General features: G+C 36.6%; 1 protein-coding gene across 1 annotated transcript in view; it reads left to right on the top strand.

Moving 5' to 3' along the window:
• The window catches only part of BANK1 (B cell scaffold protein with ankyrin repeats 1), a 281,258-nt gene that overhangs the window by 44,268 nt on the left and 215,416 nt on the right, over positions 1-21,574 (top strand). The window contains 1 exon segment of the mRNA XM_055296901.2: positions 14,242-14,396. Coding sequence (XP_055152876.2) covers positions 14,242-14,396 — 155 coding nt within the window.

Here is a 21,574-nt window from a genome sequence, read left to right as displayed (position 1 = left end):
TTAAGAAAACCAAATTTCCTGTCTTCTTAATTCCCAAATTGGGAATAACACAAATCCAGATGCATTTCCTCTTTTCTGTGTGTTTTATAATCATTTGTGACATTCCTTCCTTTTTCTGTCTTCTGTTTGTTAGTTTTGGTGTTTTACCTAATTTGCTTTTCTAGTCTTTCCACATTTATAGGTTTCATACAGCATTGTTTGTATGTGATATAAATAAGCTGATCTGAAATTGTTATCAAATCAACTGCCATTTCTGAGTATCACCAACATGTACCTGAATCCTTCTGGTTTTCAGGATCCTGGCAGCTCTCCAAGGCCTCTGTCCTCCCTTGTTCTTTGTTCTCGACTCTGACCCCGTCACTTCTGGACCAGGCACGCTGGTTTGCTTGCAACCCCTGAGCTACCCTTTACCAACAGCTCTCTCCATGGCTTATTTTCTCATATTTTCTTCATTGTCCATTAACAGGAAAAACTTCTCTCTCTTGAAGAACCTTAACATTTCCATTTTGTTTTTCTATTACCAAACCAAGGATTTCAAATTTTTAGCTTTATTTTATACTTTAAAAAAATTTTATTAGTATTATACTTTAAGTTTTAGGGTACAGGTGCACAACGTGCAGGTTTGTTACATGTGTATCCATGTGCCGTGTTGGTGTGCTGCACCCATTAACTCGTCATTTAGCATTAGGTATATCTCCTAATGCTGTCCCTCCCCCCTCCCCCCACCCCACAACAGACCCCAGTGTGTGATGTTCCCCTTCCTGGGTCCATGTGTTCTCATTGTTCAATTCCCACCTATGAGTGAGAACATGCGGTGTTTGGTTTTTTGTCCTTGTGATAGTTTGCTGAGAATGATGGTTTCCAGTTTCATCCATGTCCCTACAAAGGACATGAACTCATCATTTTTTATGGCTGCGTAGTATTCCATGGTGTATATGTGCCACATTTTCTTAATCCAGTCTATCATTGTTGGACATTTAGGTTGGTTCTAAGTCTTTGCTATTGTGAATAGTGCCGCTATAAACATACGTGTGCATGTGTCTTTATAGCAGCATGATTTATAATCCTTTGGGTATATACCCAGTAATGGGATGGCTGGGTCAGATGGTATTTCTAGTTCTAGATCCCTGAGGAATCACCACACTGACTTCCACAATGGTTGAACTAGTTTACAGTCCCACCAACAGTGTAAAAGTGTTCCTATTTCTCCACATCCTCTCCACCACCTGTTGTTTCCTGACTTTTTAATGATCACCATTCTAACTGGTGTGAGATGGTATCTCATTGTGGTTTTGATTTGCATTTCTCTGATGGCCAGTGATGATGAGCATTTTTTCATGTGTTTTTTTGGCTGCATAAATGTCTTCTTTTGAGAAGTGTCTGTTGATACCCTTCACCCACTTTTTGATGGGGTTGTTTGTTTTTTTCTTGTAAATTTGTTTGAGTACGCTTTTTAAAAGAAGGACAAAATGAATAGTAATGTAACGGTAGAATTACTGGAAAGGCAAAACAAAACAAACAACAGAACAGAGATAAACTATGCAGAAGCATTGTTTTCCTTTCTTTCTGTCTGTGCTGTGTATTGCTTAAGAACTCTGACTCACTGGACCTTCCTAGAACTGGTCAGTGAGATGTTGTAACCTTTCAAATGAAGTCCTTCCTTTTTGGATGGTCTTTCAGCTCTTTGAAGGTATGACTCCAGCCTGGGTGTCCAGGCCAATTCTGTCACCAGCATTAGTGTAGACACATACTGTATACTAGGGTAATTGTATCATTCACCATTGATCAAACACAGCTTTTCCATTTTTGCCTTCACTCCATTGTTCTTTCACTTTTCTCTTCATCTGGAGTATCCTTCCACATATTTTCAGTTGAAATCTCAACCATCCTTCAAAGTCAGTTGAAAAGTTGCTTTATTAATAAATTCATCTCAGATCATTTCTGCTTGAAAAATATTTTCCTCATCTAATTATATTAATTTTGATTATTGCATACTTATGACTCTTGTTACAGTCTATATTCTCTGTAACTATTTTTTTTTACCATTTCTTTTCTTCTCCTTATTGCTGTTTTACCAATGGAATGTTGTTAACTTTCTTTTATGCCTGGTGCGGTGGCTCATGCCTGTAATCCAAGCACTTTGGGAGGCTGAGGCAGGCAGATCACTTGAGGTCAGGAGTCAAGACCAGGCTGGCCAACATGGTGAAACCCAATCTCTACTGAAAATACAAAAATTAGCTGGGCATGGTGGTGCACACCTGTAATCCCAGCTACTCAGGAGGCTGAGGTAGGTTCACTTAAACCTGGGAGGCAGAGGCTGCAGTGAGCCCAGATGGTGCCACTGCACTCCAACCTGGGCGACAGAGCGAGACTCTGTCTGAAACAAAACAAACAAACAGAAACAAACAAAAAAAAATTCATTTTAAAAATATTTCAGCATTCTCAACCTCAAAAAAATCCCACAAACCTAGAAAGGACAAATTGTGTTTTTAAGTACAGATTTATAAATGTTTCTGGTACAGTTTGGTTTTTCTCTTTATTGAAACCTCTTGATGAAAGGTTTACTGTGGGATTCTCGTCAAGAATACATAACCTCAATCTAATCATGAGGAAATATCAGACAAATCAAACTGGGAGATTTTTGTGGAATCAAGGAAGATTCTACAAAATAATTGCTCTGTACTCTTCAACACCATTAAAATCAAGAGGTTAAAAGAAAGGGTGAATTATTATTTCAAAATAAAGTAATCCAAAGCCATCAGCTCGGCACTATCCCAGAGCTTTCTCCATCTTCTACATTCAATTAATTTCTGTGGCTTAGAACTGTATCTCCGTGCCCATTTCTCATCCATTGGTCTAGACCTTCATCTTCCATTTCACAGTCTACTACTAGAACCTCCCAGCTGGTGGCCTTTTTCCTCACTATTTTTCTAAAACACACACTAAATTATGGAGCTCTACATCACCTATCGAATAAAGTCAAAATACCTAATCAAATATTATGTACAACTTTTTTTGAAATTAGCAGGATTTAAAACACTTACTTTGATTGTTCACAAATTTAGACAATAATCAATTCTATCAGTAAAGTGTAATGATAATTTAGTATATTTAGGACTAAGACCGGTACAACTGTTTTTGTGCTTCTAGAATTTATTAAGGTTTGAAAAATTATTAGCTGCCAACTTTAAGATTCAGGGATTGAACACTGACTTTTTTTCTTTCTCTAAGAAACTAATAGTTCATTATAACTTCAGAATTCCAATTAAAGTGATGGATTGTTTGAAAAGAATATTACTCAAAAAGTCTGAATTATAAATTGAGTTCAGGTATCTGATACTTTACCCAAGGGTTTTATTTTGTCCCAAAGAGTTTCTCTGGCTTGCATGATTTAATAAAGTCGCTCAAATTATTTCTGAGACTGTAAGGACTAAGGTTTCAAGGATTTTTCCCTCAGTGTATGGTACATATTCAATTTCTCTTTGAAGAAGCTTTTTATATATTAATCAATTTATCTTTTTAAATTCTATTTTTAATTATTTTATTTTGTTTTTTAAAATGTCATTTTTGGTCATTCTCATATATATTGAAGAATGAAACTCAAACAACAAAATGGTTAGTAAAAATTTATTAGTCCTAGGCAGCAGACTGTAATTATGATTCGTTTATTGCTAATAAAATAAGATAAAGGCATTTGATCAGGATATTTTTAGCTGTGTTGGTAAAAGCATTCTGTATACAACTCTGGTTAGCTTTTCTCCTCTCCCTCTCCCTCTCCCCTTTCTCTCTCCGCATTTCCCTCTCCTCTCTCCCTCTCCCTCTCCTCTCTCTTCTTTTTCTTTTCTTTTTTGAGACAGGGTCTTGCTCTGTCACCCAGGCTGGAGTGCAGTGGTGGGACCTGGGCTCACTGCAACCTCCACCTCCAGAGTTCAAATGATTCTTGTGCCTCAGCCTCCTGAGTAGCTGGGATTACAGGTGTATGCTACGCCTGGCTAATTTTTTTGGATTTTTAGTAGACACGAGGTTTCACCATGTTGCACAGACTGGTTTTTAACTCCTGGCTTCAAGTGATCCACCCACCTCGGCCTTCCAAAGTGGTGGGATTACAGGTGTGAACGACCATGCCCGGCCTCTGGGTAGCTTTTAAACATATTCATATTATGAATATATACACCCTATTTCTGAGTTCTACTGCCTCCTTTTTTGAATCAAAAACTAAGGTACACTGTTTCATATTACTCAGGATCATTGTGTTATTAACAACTTAGAAGTTAGCTTATGTTATTCTTTCCAAAAATCTTACCTTTGTTTGGATGATTTCCTCTTTATCTTTGCTAACAGCTGATTTTTTTTTTTCACATTTCAATTCCACATGGGAAATGATCATCTGCTGCATAAATAGCATGATTCCAAGGCTTTTCTGAAAATTAACTCTAGTGTTAAAGGGCAGAAACTACGTACAGAGCTCAGGAAAAAACAAAATTTTACTGTCTCTTATTATAAAATATCTAGTTCTGAAATCTATGCCAAGACAGCTGGTATCCTGAAGTCTACCTGTAATCCAAGGTCCAAAGAAATCTACCCTTATGTGATGATTGAGCCACTGCGGGGAGATTATACCTTTGAGCTGTGTTTGACTTGAACATGCTCTCCCTTAGCTGGTGACCAGCCACTTGGCAACCTCAATAATTATTTTTTAAGACAGACACTTTAAACTTTATTTCTTAACATCAGTAACATTTTCTTGCTCACACATATTTATGCTGGAAGTTAAGGTATAGGATCATATGAGATTAGTTAACAGCTTGATACAAGATGATGTATCTGACGCTGTTTTGCCATATTTTTATATTTCACACAGGAATAGAGTGAGAAACTTATATATTTTAACTTTATTCTTGACTGAGAAACACAATAGGTAGTTTAAACTAAATTAAGAAATAAAGATTTTAAAAGTCAGACATTTTATGATATCACCAAAGGAGAATTCACTTACACTCATTTATTGAGGATATGTATTTTTAACCTTAAGTTTTCATGAGTGATTTCAAATTACTTTTACTAGTGTCTTAATATTCTCATATGTTGAGAGAGCTGAAATTTTTACTATCCCATTTTATAAGTTGCATAATAGAAGGGTTGAAATTACATGGTTTTTTTCAGGAACTATACTCATTAAATGTTTATGGTTGTACTGTTTACTAGGCAATTATGATTTCCTTTTGATTGTAGGAAAAATATTAAGATATATGGAAATCATCACAAGTGCTCCTCTAAAGCTCATCTCATACCTGTATTTTTTTGACTGTTAGTAGTATCATAATGCTACAAAATGTATTTCTAGGGAGGTAAGTAATGGTCGTCAATCCATTTAATAGCTTCCCATATGAGGAAGCTTAACTCTTATTCAACATTACTTTTTATTCAAGTACTTTTGCAGGAATTCAATTTGACTAACATTATGGAAATTGAGAACCTGTATTTTTCAGCCCCATTATTATGCTACCCTATTCGCTAATAAATGCTCTATCATCCCTTCAATTCTTAAGCAGGGAGGATTTGTCTGAATCATTGCTTCATTATTCACAATGACCAGCACCATATACAATAATAATTTTTTTATTCAACTGGCCAAATTCTTTACAACTCTTGAACTTCTTTTGGAATATGAGAAAGTGTGATTTATATCTAATGTGTAATTGTTTCTTAGGCTTTCATAGCTTTTTAGAAACTAGGACAAAGGAGATATACAATTGCTTTTTTTCCATATTCCTTCCAAGATAGCTACTATATAATTTCAAATATTTAATTTTATAGTGTATTTAATCTCAATAAATATATGATGCCTGACTTTGAATTATGGACAATACTTTTTAAATTTAAAGAAAAAACTATGTATTTTTGTTGGGAACAGGCCCCCCAAAATCTGGCCATAAACTGGCACCAAAACTGGCCATAAACAAAATCTCTGAAGCACTGTGACATGTTCGTGATGACCGTGACACCCACGCTGAAGGGTGTGGGTTTACCAGAATGAGGGCAAGAAGCACCTGGCCCACCCAGGGTGGAAAACCACTTAAAGGTGTTCTTGTGCCTTAAGGACATGCTCCTGCTGCAGATAACTAGCCTGAGCCCATCCCTTTATTTCAGCCCATCCCTTTGTTTCCCATAAGGGATACTTTAGTTAATCTATAATCTGTAGAAACAATGCTTATCACTGGCTTGCTGTTAATAAATACATGGGTAAATCTCTGTTCGAGGCTCTCAGCTCTGAAGGCTGTGAGACCCCTGATTTCCCACTTCACACCTCTGTATTTCTGTGTGTGTGTCTTTAAATCCTATAGCGCTGCTAGGTTAGGGTCTCCGGCACCGAGCTGGTCTCGGCATATTTTGAGTGGAGTGAGGGTCTCACTCTAGAATGCAGTGGTGCGATCTCAGCTCACTCTAAATTCTACCTTGCAGGTTCAACCAATTCATATACCTCAGCCTCCCAAGTAGCTAGGACTATAGGCATGCGCCATCACGCCCAGCTAATTTTTTTTTATTTTTAGTAGAGAAAGGGTTTCACCATATTGGCCAGGCTGGTCTCAAACTCCTGGCCTACGTGATCCACCTGCCTCAACCTCCCAAAGTGCTGGGATTACAGTCATGAGCCACCGTGCCCAGCCTAAAATTAAAACATGTATATATTTAAAAGCTTTTTATTTTTCTAATTGTAAAAATAATACATACTCATTGTAAAAAAAAATCTGAATAGTACAGAGAACATAAAAGAAGCAGGAAGAAAATGTCACTTAGAATGACAATACCCAGAGGCAATCACTGTTAACATTTTGGCATATTTCATTCCATATATAATTCTGATTGTGCAGAATATAAACTGTTTAAAAGTTGAGAGAATCATAATATGTTAGAGGAAAAAGCAAGGCACAAATTATAAGTATAGGACTAAACTTAAATGAATATGTGAATATCTTTTTTAAGATATTCACTGCAAATGCTGTTAATTCATTCCTTTTCATGGCTGTGCAGTATTCCATCATATATATTAAAATATATATTATATATGTATATATTATATATATTATATATCTCATATATACATACACATATATATCTCACAGTTTCTTTGTCCACTCGTTGATTGATGGGCATTTGGATTGGTTGCACGATTTTGCCGGATTCTCTCCCTCCCCTGAATTCTGGCCAGGAGGCTTTTTGTCCTGTTCAAATTGTTACAAAGTTCAGCTAAAGAATTCCTTCTCCCTGTGGAGTTTTACCCCCTGCTCCTCTGGCCATCTTCCTGATGGATCCCTTTGGCACTAGCGAGGAATGGCTGCCTGGGGACCCAGTGAGCTCCCAGGGCCTTTCTGCTGCCTCCTCTACCTCTGTGTTTTGCTCTGCTCTCCAAATTGACTCAGCCAGGGAAAGTTAGACACTTTTCCAGCAAATAGATCTTCAGCTTCTCCAGTGGGGGTGTGTGTTCGGGAGAAGAGAGTCTCCCTTTCCCACTTCTGCAGTTGGAGCACTCACAGTTTTGGGGGGGTCTCCTGGGTCCTGTAGGAGCAGTCCGCTTCCTTCAGAGGGCCTGTGGGTCCTCTCGGGATTGCTGGTTTGTTCTTGCAGTTAATCTGGAGTTAAAATTCACAATGCAAGCCCCGGCTTGCTGCACTGTCTGGACTTGCACTCTAGTCCTGCCTCCTGTCCGCCATGATCTCCGGTATTCATTTTAGATCAAACCCGTATTTTAATTTTTTTCTTTTAGGCAATAAATTAATTATGGCTTCCATTTCACTTGCTAGCTAGAAGTCATCACTAAAAACACTCCAGTTTCTACACAGTAACTTAAGGTTTACCTTGCTACATTGGGAAAGGAAAGATTAGGCACTAGATCCATTTGCTAAGATAATACAGTCATGCACTTGAGATAAAAGAGAAATACAATTCAGTCAAGGGCATGCAGTTTAATGTGAAGAGTAATATTCTTTTATTAATTGCTTCATGCTTTATTATTTAATTTAGCTATTCAATCGTGATAGGAAAAACAAAACAGAACAAAACAATTCTATTGTACTTAAACACAGGTAATTTTAATGTACAGCCTCTTTTTCATACTCTTTGCAATGGCAATGGTCTCTAACTTTTAGGCATTAGGGATCGATGTCCCTTCATTCTCTTCCTAGTGTCTCTTCCAGGATCTTGTTCATGCCCTTCTAGCATCTTCCCACCTCTCCCTTTCAGCCATGCAATCACTCCCCAAGTTCTAGCTGCTTCATAGGCTTATCCCATTATCTGCTGAGCCACGGAGGCAACTGGGGCTGGACATGCGTGCCTTGCTCTTACTTCCCTGCACTTAGCCCCTTGTACTTTACTTAAGCCTGTCACACTAGGTTCTGCAGTTACATGTAAAAACCTGTAGTGTACTGAGGGCCATACCAGAAATGGAAACATTAAAGTTGTCATTACTTCCCTGAGTCTCATGGCAATTGCGGGTAGGCCTTTCTCAAAGAGAGGTTTGGTACTTTTTTACTCTTAATCCACTTCTTCCACCCTCATCTCCTTGAAGTATGTCCAGTTGAAATACAATAATGCATTTATTTTACCAATAGTTATTGAGTGCTAGTCACTTCCTCGATCTCATGGAGACTGGAGAAAGGAGTTATGAGAATATAGGTCCAATGGCTAGAATGTTCTCTCCCTTCTCTTCACCATTTTAAGTTTAAGACCCACTTCTGAGGAGGCCAACCTGAACGCCTAATACATGTCTTTAGCTTAACAATGAACATACAGTGGTGGTGGTGTTTTTAGTTAGGACATGGAGATACACACACCAACACACACACACAAATATATAAGCATATATACGTATACACATGCTCATTCTTAGAACATGGAGATATAGATAATTTGTATGTATTAACACATACTATATATAAAAAATTTATGTGTGTGTATATATACACAATAAAATATGTGTGTGTGTATATATATGATTATGTCTACCTAATTACCTTCTAAACTATTTAAAGCTTATAAAAAGGAAAATTAACTCAAATTGTTATCTAAACAACAGTGAAGTTTCATTTTCTACCCAAGGACCAGAAAAACTTTGTCATTTATTTACTTTGGAAAATTTGGGATTTTTCTATTGAATTTACTACTTATGGCTCTGTTACTTTATTCCTAGGTTAATTCTATCTGCTTTTTAGTTTTCTATGTCTGTTTAGTACAAAATACTATATTCTCTGCACATTTTGGAAAAGTGTTAGAAGAGGAAAGAAAGATTCTATTTGGCTTCACATTTTATTGGGGAGGAACAGTTTCTGACTCACAGAATTTAAGAACTGTCTACAAATAGTTTTAAATGTTTGACAGAAATTCAGTAATCCATCACTGGGCAGGGATTATATTTTTAAGTGTGTGTTCAGAATGAAATACAATGTCGGTAAAAGTCTTGATAAACTGTAAAAACTCATTAGAGTATAAAATATTTTTATTATTGCACTTAATATGAGCATACCTTGATTTGTTCTGCTTTGCGTTTGTGTTTGGATGTCTTTTTGTTTGTTTGTTTGTCTGGTTTGTTTTTTTGAGGGAGTCTTGCTCTGTCGCCCAGGCTAGAGTGCAGTGGTGCAATCTAGGCTCACCACAACCTCTGCTTCCTGGGCCCAAGCAATTCTCCTGTCTCAGCCTCCCGAGTAGCTGGGATTACAGGTGTGTACCATGACACCCAACTAATTTTTTGTGTGTGTGTGTTTTGGTAGAGACGGGGTTTCACCATGTTAGCCAGGCTGGTCTGGAACTCCTGACCTCAAATGATCTGCCTTCCTCGGCCTCCCAAAGTGCTGGTATTACAGGCATGAGCCATTGTGCCCGGCCTCTGCTTTGCTTTTTTGTGCTACACAGACACTGCATTTTTTACAAATTGAAGGTATGTGGCAACCTTTTGTTGAGCAAGTCTATTGGCACCATTTTTCCAACAGTATGAACTTGCCTCATGTTTCTGTGTCACATTTTGGTGATTCTTGCACTATTTCAAACTTTTTTCATTATTATTACGTCTGTTGTGGTGGTCTGTGATAAATGATCTTTGGTGTTACCATTGTGATTATTTTGGGTGCCATGGACTACACCCATACAAGACAGTGAATTTAAGCAATAGACGTTTTGTGTATTCTGACTCTCCACTGACTGGGTATTCTCCCATCCCTCTCCCTCTGCTTGGGCCTTCCTATTCCCTGAGACAAAACACTATTGAAAATAGGCCAGTGAATAAGCCTACAATGGCCTCCAAGTGTTCAAGTGAAAGAAAGAGTCACACATCTCTCACTTAAAATCAAAAGCTAGAAATGATTAAGCTTAGTGAGAAAGGCATGTTGAAAGCCAATATAGGTAGAAAGCTAGGATTCTTTCTCCAAACAATTAGCCAAGTTGTGGATGCAAAGGAAAAGTTCTTGAAGAAAATTAAAAGTGCTACTCCAGTGAACACATAAATGATAAGAAAGCAAAACAACTTCATTGCTGATGTGGAGAAAGTTTGAATGATCTGGATAGAACATCAAAACAGCCATAATATGTCCTTAAGCCTTTTTCAGAGCAAGGCATGTAGTAGATAGAATAAAATGCTGTCCTTGAGACATAAGTAATTTAAAAAAACCTAACTAAGCATGGATTTATTTGATTATTAAACCAGGCAACAAGTATTTATTAAGCCTCTACCAAGGCACAATTGTATGCACTAGAGATATAGAGGTGTCAAGTTCGACTAAGGTGTTGGTAAAAAAGGTGCCTCAAAGGAAGAATGAGTGAATTTGGGTGGGCAACAGAGTAGAAGGAGAGGGGAAGGATAATCTTGGGTGGTGGTTTATATTTTTAGTTGAGAATCACTGTCAGTAGTTGTTGCTCCTATGAATCTCCTGGTCAAAACACCTACAAAGTAGAGAGCCAAGCCTACAAATTTAACTCTTGGAAAAAAAATGCTGGAGTTAGCCCTTCTCTTATCAGTTTTTCTTTCTTTGTTGTCTTTGGGAAGGGTGGTAAGTACATCAGGTTCCATTCTGTTCCCTTATCCAGTCCCAGTACTAGCTAATTTTGTTTTAAAATAGGCTAGTTTTATTCTTAGGGCAAAAGCAAAACTTCCTTTGGCTCAGTAGAAGCAGCAGCTGGGAAAGTCCCAGTTATTTCTATTCCAAATTAGGTTTTAACTTATTAACATTATCTTTGTCCCAGGACCTTCTTCTGCTCTTCGAATTTTGAGTTTGTGGTTTCCTCAGTTTTGGAAAATGAATTTTCTATTTGAAGTTGTCTTTTCCAAACAGGTTTTGGGCTCCGTTTTCTCTGTTGTGATGTCTCTGTTCATTTAGTTCCAGATTAACTTTTATCTTTGAGAAACTCCTCAAAATTTGTTCTTATGTAATTGTACCATTTATCAATTTCTAGTGCTTTAATACATTCATTATCTTAAAAGCAATCTTTTCTATTATTGCATTTATATGTTGTAGAGTAGGAAAATAGATACATGTTCTCAGTCTGCAATCTTCATCATTTCATTCCTCTACTTGAATTAAATATACATACATAATTTAAACCTGTAAAATAAATACATTTTCAGTGTAGAAAAATCAGAATATATATTACATATACTGTATTATTAGATGTTATTAATATTATATACTTATATCTATTTAGTAAATTACACATGACCCACAAGCCAGAAAGAACCATTCAATATTTTTGGGATATATATATATGGCTAGTCTATTCTAATTTATTCAAGCCTATGCCTTTAATTCCTACCACATAGCTCTGTATATGTACAGTTTTTATTTTATTAGAATGGGAGCCTACTAAATTGACAATTTTGTAACTTGAATTTTTTCAGTTATATCATGAACTTGTTGATGCTTGTTAAATACTCCTTGATAGAATTATTAGTTTTATCAATTACAACTTTTATCACATATTTTTATCTTATTCCTTATTTCTTAGATTGCTTCCAATTTTCTCCATTACAAACACTACTTTTGTGAATATTCATAGAGATAAATCTTTTTTACATTTGTGATTATGTCCCCAGGGTAAATAAAATAACTTTTTTTACCTAATATCACAGAAGAATTAGCAGAAAATCCTGGATACTGCCATGGTGGAATGACTTCTCCTTCTTTTAAGGTGTATTAAATAAAATCCATTTCTTAGTTTTTCTACAAACTCACAAAAGCATTGAGCCAGTTTTATACAACCTTTCACTGTTTTGATTTGTGTATGTCTATGTGTGTGTATAAGACAGGAGGAAGAGAGAGAGAGAGATTGCTTATGAAAGTGTTTTAAATTGTTAGTGAAATAAGGACTGTTTTTCATTTCAAACAAGACTAGTACTGACAGGAAGCTGGAAATCCTAGGTGCTTTTGTGCCTTAGGTCTGCAACTTTCATAAGACAGAAGAAAACAAGAAAACTGTTCTTCTCAGAAACAGCGTGGGGACAGCTCCTCCCTCTCAAAGGAGGCTCTCTTTTGTTACTCTGCTTTTCTGATAGAATTACCTATATGGAGCTGGTGACTTCTCTTTTTTTTGGATACAGTGAGACCAATATTCTAACTACTTCCAAATCTACTGCCTTTGACTCTTTTTACCCTGCAAATGCTGCTTAGCCAAAGACCACCAGGAATGTACCTGCACTTGAAGTATTTGGATTTTTTTTCTTGTTGCAATAAAGAGAAGGCACATCAGGGAGAACCATGGGGTATCTCAGGAAAAGGGCATTAGAAAGGACTTGGAAGATTTAGACTTGTGTTAAGTGATTTGAGAAGGGTTCAAGGAAGCAGGGCTTAGAAATAGTTTGCCTGCTATCAAGAAGCAGGTGTAATTTCATGATTTGACATCTTAACGGAATATTAATGACTCTAGGTGGAAGTAAGGGACCAACTTTTCTGGTCTGCTTGAGACTGAGGGGTTTCCTGGGGCAAGGCATTTTCGGGATCCAAACCAGGAAATTCCCAGACAAACTAGGAGGAGTGGATCACACCATGTAGAGGGCAGGAGAAATGAGATGAGGCTACAGCTGGAATTGCTAAAGAAGCAGTCATTCATACTCGCCAGGATTTGGTCATTTTTGTGGTTTGGGCAATGTTCATTATTTTGTCTAGATCCTGACATGATTACAACGTGGTCTTGTCACTCTCTTGTTCATCATAGTGACAGAGTGGCCTTGTCTAATTTTGATGTTGTTGGTGCTCAGTAGAAAACCAGATTCCACCTCTGAGTGGCAGGCTAGCTTCCGGAAAACCAAGGCATTCTCATGGTGCCAGGCTAGTTTCTAACTGTCAGGGGCTGCTTTTCTTTTTTCCAGTTCCCTTCTTGGGGGGTTTCAGGGCTGCTTTTGGGTGGGCATGAGCTTATAGATGTGACCTTCTCATTTCAAGAGTTTTAATTTTAGCCACATTGGTTCTGTGCCCTAGTGAAACATTTTGGGCTTCGAGACACTGAATAATAATAAAACATAATCTATTTCTCTTAACACATTTCTTTTGAATAGAGAACAATGTTTTAATGATTAAGGCTAAATGCTAAATTACTGTTAAAATTTTTTAAATCAGATGCTATGCTCCTTCTTTGAGATTCAAAATTTATATTAGCATATTTCAATGTTCTTAGTAATACTGCTATAAGGAAACCCAATTTATTTGATATAGACACTTATTTCCATAGAATGCATTAACATTTTGATGAGTACTAGTATTTCACTATTAAATTAGTATTTCCTAGAAATAAATACTAGTTTAATTTATTTAGTGATTGTCCCATAATTGTGCTTTCTGGTTTTTTTTAAATTAGAAATACGTAAGGGGCAAGTAACTATACTGATTTAAATTGTTCCAACTTAAAATAAATGTCCTTAATAACCATCATGGAAAACAAATGGTTTTATGTTTTACAGATCTACTGTTTTAATATTAAGAGAAAATATAAAGGGTGACTGGATTCTATTTTTTGGAAAACACAACTAATCGATGAACATAGTATTACATAGTTGATTTAGTTTAGTCATAAAGATTATAAAACTAGTTAAATTGTGAAGCATTATTTTAATTATTAACATTGGTTCAATTATTTCAACTATCTTAAACTCAGTTCAGTTTCCCAAATATTAAATTGGTTGTTTAGCAATTAGTCTTTATAACAATAGAGGAAATACCATGGCTTTAGTTATATTATAATCTACATTCATAAAATTTTCTCTAGATTCTGAAGACTACTTTGAGGTCAACATTCCAACAGACCTACGAGTAAAACATTCTGGGGAAATAAGTGAGAGAAAGGAAATTGAAGAACTATCAGAAGCTTCAAGAAACACCATACCACTAGCAGTGGTGCTTCCCGCTGAAATTCCATGTGAGGTCAGTAAGGATACCTTGTTATTTAAGTGACCTCATTGTGTTGTGGTTGTTGTTGTTTGTAGAGACAGGGTCTCATTATGTTGCCCAGGCTGGTCTTTAACTCCTGGCCTCAAGAGATCCTCCTGCCTCAGCCTCCCAAAATGTTGAGATTACAGGCATGAGCCACCGCATTCAGCCCACCTGTTATTTTTTTAATAGATACTGTATTTCACAAGAATGCAAGCTCCAACATAGCTGTCATTTTTGTCTACTTTGTTCATGGCTAGCCTCTGAACCTAGGCAATTAGTAGGCATTTGATATACACTGGATGATAATTGAATTAATAGGCATTTGTTACATAATTGTTGAAAAATTAAATAGTGAATTTTATATGGAAGCTTAATTTTATCAACTGTTACTTCACATTTTGCAAATAGATGTACAATTGCAATAGCTCTCAAGCTAGTCAAAATAAATTTAGATTCACATTAAATAGGTTAAGGATCTATTTTCCTAAAGGGAAATGTACCCTTGGATAGAATTTTAAAATACTTTATTTTTAGGACCACACCAATTTTTCAATGATGAAACATGTATTAAAGGCTGACATTAAGTGGAAATACCATAAAAGTTAGAAGAGATGGTCCTTCAGGAAATAAGAGTATAATGTGGGGGGATGATTTCTGGGCAGGTGACTGTGGGAATATATGTTCCTAGCATGTCTTCCTCCTAAATCTTGCTTGGAATGAACCACTAAAATAAGCCTTTCCAAATCTCTGACTATATAATCTTAGGACACGAAAAAGATGCTGGGCCTCAGTTTGTGGCATCCTTGAGTATAAAGAGCCAGAGATACAGGAGAGCCTTATGGGAGTTGCCTGAAGGAGTCTTTCTGATAGAAGCCAGTGACAGGGGCTCACTGACCTTTGGGTGGGTCTCCTGATCCTACTGGTACCAGTGGTCCTGATGGAGGTGGAATATCCTGTGTAGAAGGGTAAAGTTTAGTTTCCTCACCCTCACTCTCTAGACCCTTACCCCATGCCTGAGCAGAAGAATTGCTGTTTTAAACTATTTGCTGTCAGTTCCAGAGGAACAAAAAAAATGCTTTGACACTACCTTAGAGACCCCAGGAAACTGAACTATACAGGTGTGAGGAAACTGACACAGATGATCAGGCAAAGAAAAATTACAAGGACTCAGAACTTAAAGGAAGGAGATCAGGCTAAACAGTCAGAACTCATCTTTTCCATTGTTTCTACTGAGTCAGAAACAATGGAAAAGACAGAAAATAAGTGTAATAAAAGAAAAATGGCAACTACTCTCAAGTAGATGAAATCAAAGCAGAAAAAAGAAAACCCTCTGAAACTAAAAGTAGCTCAACAGGAGTTATACAGTGAGTCTAAATAGCTGCTTTTAAAAATATCTGCAACAGTAAAATTCAAGCACTATAAGACCCTTCTCCTACTAAATTTTCAAAGAAATCAGTCCCCAAATCAAACCTCACTGCTATCTAAGCAAATATGTATTATGTAGGGTTTTTTCAATAGTAGAATCATGGACTGTTTTTTATTGACATTTATATAATCCTTTCAGACTCTTAGATTTAAATTATTTCAATATAAAATTTCTTTTAGGTACCCCACTTTTTAAAGAATCCTAAACATTTAAAAGGTTATACAAAGTTATTTTAGTGCCAGCGCCACATTCTAATCAAAGTAAGCTAATTATTGGACCAAAAATAGTTATCCCAGAGAAGATTTTTTGTTTTCAGAACCTAGATTTTAGTATAGTCTGAATCCATAAGACTATTGCCAACCACCATAGAAAAGACCACTTTTACCCACTGAGTGAAAATCATGTTTCAGACTTGCCACGATAACTTTCAGCCTATGTCAACTGTCTGAAAGCACAACCTTTGAACTCAAATTCATTTCTGAGCAGTTTTCCAAGTAGTCCATGAATAGAGACCACTTAAGATTACTGCCTTAAGGAAATGATAGTTGAGGCTTCCCTATCATCCTAAAAAGTCTAGACATTTTACCATACTACCTCAGTCAGTCACCAGGTCTTCCTTAAGATGTGCCTGATTCACACCCAGTATCTTCAAACCCTGTTAATTTCTCTTTTTAGTTTTGTGTTTCCAGCATGCTAACACTGGGTTGACTATGAGTTCTTTATAGTTGCGTAATTTTCATTCTCTCTGATGAAAAGGGAGTTAGTTTAAATTTTTCCTGCTGCTGCCTCTTGCTGTGGAATTGCTGAGGTCTATGGACCTGCGTCCTAGAGAAATTCTCTTCTTTGTGCCCTCATCTGCTCTGCAGCGTTAACTTTAGTCTATCATTAATTAAGGCAGTGGGTGCTGTTGCTACTGCCTGTGACCCTTGGAGCTTGAGAATATTGATTCCTCTGCCTTGTCACTCTTCCTAGCACTGCTCTTTTCCACAGATTTGGATTTCCTAGACCTTGAAAATTTTGTGCCACTTCTCAAACAGCAGAAAAATATTTTACTTTATTTCTTTAACTTTTTTTCCCCATGCACTAGTGAAGATATCCCTCCATTGTCCTATTTATGTAAGTTAATTATCTGTGTCTTTGAGAAATACCTAGGTGAGTTTTAGCAGTTCCAATCTGTTTCTTAATTTGACCTCTTCTTTTACTTTCTATAAGACTGGCACACTTTTCCTATTTTAGTATTATTTTGGACTTTTCTTTGTTTGTGGGCCAAGACATTTGTTTTTCTAGCATATTCCTCTTGATTTTTTTGTGTGGGTCAATTGACCATGAGAGATGTGAGTTCTAGGTCTCCCAAATGCATCCACTGTTCAAACGAATCTCATCCAAGTTTATCTCCCTGATGAAAAATCCAACTGTGAGGTACTCTCCCATTGGAATTACAACAAAACCAGAACTTGACCTGATCCATTTTTTAGTAACTTCTCTTACCTGTGCAGTCCATTACTCCGGCAAACACCCTCAAAGAAGTGGCTCTCCACTGCAAGTGATTTTGACCCTCTCTACCCAGGGGATATTTGGCAAAGCTTGCAGACATTTTTGATTGTCATAACTAGGGGGTTGCTGCTAGCATTTAGTGGGTAGAACTCTGAAAGCTGCTAAACTTCCTGTAATGCACACAACAGCTCCCACAACAGTGACACATTTGGTCCAAAAATATCAACAGTGCCAAGGTTAAATCTTATTTTTGTGATCCCTAGTCACAGATTCAGAAATGACTTCTATATTTTCTCAGCAGTAGCTCCATCCTAAAGAACAATTAGGAGTGAGCTTATTTTCTTTATCTCTTTTTTTCTTTAAACCCAGATCTTTAAATATATCATTTTCTCTTCCTTTTGGTAGAATCTGCCCACTGTAATCTCAACTTTCCTTCTCCCCAAATCTCTTACTTCCTTTAGTATAATCAACCCTAATTCTTTTATTTTTATTTTATTTTCCCACTGCTGCTATCCTGATGTTAAGATAGAGACATTTGAAAAACCAGTTGAGTCAGTTATTGATTTCTTGAGAAAATTTAATTCTGGAAGTCATCGTGCAACCACAAAAGACCTTTCAAGTGGCTTTATCAGCATTTGGATCTATATTAATTTTATTGAATGTTTTTAAACTCAGAATCCTACCACATACCATATTCCCTAATAAAAGTCTTTATTTTATATGACCTGTTCATTGACACACTTCTAAGGCTAAAACCCTAATATGAGTCTTCAAGCCCTTGGACAGACCATGGATTATGTAATAAACAAATATAGAGATAAATTGAGATGACATGAAAGAATGTGACTCTTAAAGGCCATAAGAATCTCAGAGATTACCTTTTTACCAGTTCATCCCTTGACTCTGAATACAATTTAAAACAGCGTACAAAAGCTAACAGCACTACCCACTTACTTCTGATACCAAATCACAAACTAGTCCTTGGTAACCAACCTTAACTTAAAGCCCAATCCTGTGATTTAATTGGAAAATACAGTAAAAGCAGCAAAAGATGATTGTGTGCATTAATGCCTGAAATGTCTGTATTGTGAAGTGATGCCTTCTCAGAGGTGAAGTTTTGCAGTGACCAAAAGATGTCTCTTTCTTTTAAGTAGGTGGTTATCAAAAACTAAGCTACATACAGGGACTACTAAGGGAGTTTTAATATACACAAAATAATGCCTGTGTCCTACCTCAGAGATTCGGATATAAATGCAACATTGCAGACCAAATTTCACCTTTTTTGTTAGGTCTCAAGGCTTATGACCAATGTAGCCAAGCTTTAAAGTTTGGAAGGGATAATTGTCATAACCCTTTGTTTCCCTGAATGCTCTGACCTAAATAAGGGATTCACAGAGGAGTCAGAAAGATTGGGAGCAAAACAATAGCTTCATAAGTGGTAAAACTAATTTATGACCATTTGAGGATCCTAATATTTTCTCCATTGAATTAAATTAACTCATGTAATTAAGTGCCAGTGCTTACTCCCGTGAGTAGAGGAAGCTTTGAGTGCTGAGAGGGGTATGGAACAGAGCTGAGCATGCTCAATTTAAAAATGTCATATTTTTACAGACTTCAACTTAATTTAAATATATATATATACAGAATGTTTTTATGTGAATAATTTTTGAAAGGTGCTACAATAATATAAGAAAATAAAAACACCCTTAGGACGTTTAACATCTAGCTAGAAAAGCAAGACACGGACATGAAAAACTAATCAGGAGTAGAGAGCATGACTCTTAGAAACAGTCAAATAATGGTTATGGATATGCAGTGCTCTAGTGTTCCTTTGAAAGTTCTAAAACTCCTTGTGAGCTGAAGTTGCAGAAGGATTTTGTGGAGCTGGTGAGACCTGAGTTGGACATTGTTGGAGAGGATAAATATAGGGATATAGAAGGAGAAAAGGAATTAAATATCATGTCAACATTATGTTCAAGCAGGCCCGGCTGCCTAGTTTATAGTGCAAAATGAAAATACAAAGTACCATGTTCAAATTATTATAATGTCAAGGTAATTACAGCAGAATATTAAACCAAATACAGGGCATTCTAAGTGTGGGGCCCTGTGTGACGGTAAGGTCATGGGCCCATGAAGCTGACCATGGGTACAAATGAAGATGTGAGTGCCTCATTTGGGGTGGTCAGCGTGTTTGTCTTTTGTTTAGAACAGTTCTCTGGAAATGGTTGAAAGGTGGAGTCCTGCCTTTCTTTTTTTTTTATTTTTTTAAAATTTTTTTCGACACAGAGACTTGCTCTGTCGCCCAGGCTGGAGTGCAGTGATGTGATCTCCGCTCACTGCAACTTCTGCCTCCCGGGCTCAAGCAATTTTCTTGCCTCAGCCTCCTGAGGAGCTGGGATTACAGGCATGCACCACCATGCCCGGGTAATTTTCGTGTCTTTAGTAGAGACGGGGTTTCACCATGTTGGCCAAGCTGGTCTTGAACTCCTGACCTCAGGTGATCCACCTGCCTCGACCTCCAAAAGTGCTGGGATTACAGGCATGAGCCACTATGCCTGGCCCTGAGTGGGGAATCTCATGTGTCAGAAGCAGTCATGAGTTGGGAGTCGGTTGGGTGGATAAAACACTGGGAGAGTGCATGAGTACTGGCCAAATATGGAAAGCCATAAGTCAAAGTTAAACAAGGAATGATGCACATACAGAAAAGATATTTGAACTTTAAAGCAGAGGATCTTGACTAACTGAGCCCAAGTGAAATGGAAAGACATTATTTGGCTCTTAAAGATTTGAGGTAAGGGGGCAGATACGAGAAACAAAAGGAAAACAAAAGAACTGTGCTAGAAGCGAAGCCCTGTGAGGAGGAGGGTGCAGATGTGAGGAACAGGAGGGCTTACACTCCCGCTTTTCTGCCATGTTGCATGTGTGGGGCAAGAGCAACAAGTGGAATAGTGAGAGTTCATTTGAAATAGGATCCTTTCCCGATGAGCATTGTAAATTCTGAGGAGAAATTTAGTTCAAAATACCCTGTGGAAAAATATTTAGGAGTGTTAGGCTCTGGTGGAAAATGCCTGAAGTAGATTTTTGTGTGAGCTGAAATGATTCTATAACATCAACATAATTAGAAACTCTTTGGGATAAAGCATAAAGATGTAAGTTTTATTGGTGAGTAATTTATACTTAGGGGCATTTAAGAGAATCTTGAAATTAGTAATTTTTTTGATAAACATGATTTTATAAGAGCATAAAATGGGATCCCTGTTTTTTTTAAGTATGGAATTGAAACTTATTATGACTTGAAGAAAGCTTTTGAAAGGTGATATCTAAGATAATCATAAAAAGAATTCTTTATTTTAGTTTTTTCATGGGGTTCGACAGCATGATATAAGGATTAGTGTGGATTTGGAAATTAAACATTTCTGATTAGTCTTCACAATGTAATTCTGTATATTAGTTGTCCTTTTCCTAAAAGAGAAAAAGAAATAGCCTTATCCATTTATTTTGGTGTGTGTATGTGTGTATGTGTTTGTCTTTCTGTATGTCTTTGTGTTTATCTGTTTCAGTTAGGATTAGAGGAAATATATTTATATAAAAAGTGCTGAGTATAATTTCTAGTATAAAATAGATAATAAATGTTTATGCCTTTCTTTTCTCTGTATTAACCCCAATCTTTCATTCCTAGTATTTTTTCTCAATATTTTTTCACAAAGAGTTATTCAATAACCTTTTTCACCTTATAGATTTGGCCTCTCCATCTTAATTAAATCTAGAAACTTTAGATTTATAACCTTTAGTCAACTCAAAAACCATGGCAGACACTTATCATATGTATAAATAAGGCCAACGAACTTCTACTACATAAAATATAAAACTATTGGACTTCTTAAAAGAAAAGTCATTATATTTAAATTGTAAGAGATCTTAAACTTTTTCAATTCTATCATTTATAGATAAAGGAACCAGGTTATATAAAGAACTAAAAAAGGGATTTGGAAAAATGATTTGGTTAACAGCTGAATTATAGTATTCTGCTGGTCTGTGAAATGATGCTTATACCCTGGTACGGAGAGCCATATTCAGGAAGAGGCAAGAAGAAAAGGAAGAGGCTATATTCACACCGTTTCTGTAAGCTGCAAAATATGGCATTAGAGGGAAAAAAAGAGCATACAATGAAAAGAAATTTGATACTATTTAAAATGTAGTGAGAATCACATTTATGTATTTTATTTCTGGATACAGTTGAAAATACAAA

The sequence above is a fragment of the Symphalangus syndactylus genome, chromosome 10, assembly GCF_028878055.3.
Source record: "Symphalangus syndactylus isolate Jambi chromosome 10, NHGRI_mSymSyn1-v2.1_pri, whole genome shotgun sequence".
Classification (NCBI taxonomy): Eukaryota; Metazoa; Chordata; class Mammalia; order Primates; family Hylobatidae; genus Symphalangus; species Symphalangus syndactylus.
This window is presented reverse-complemented; position numbering and strand designations above follow the sequence as displayed.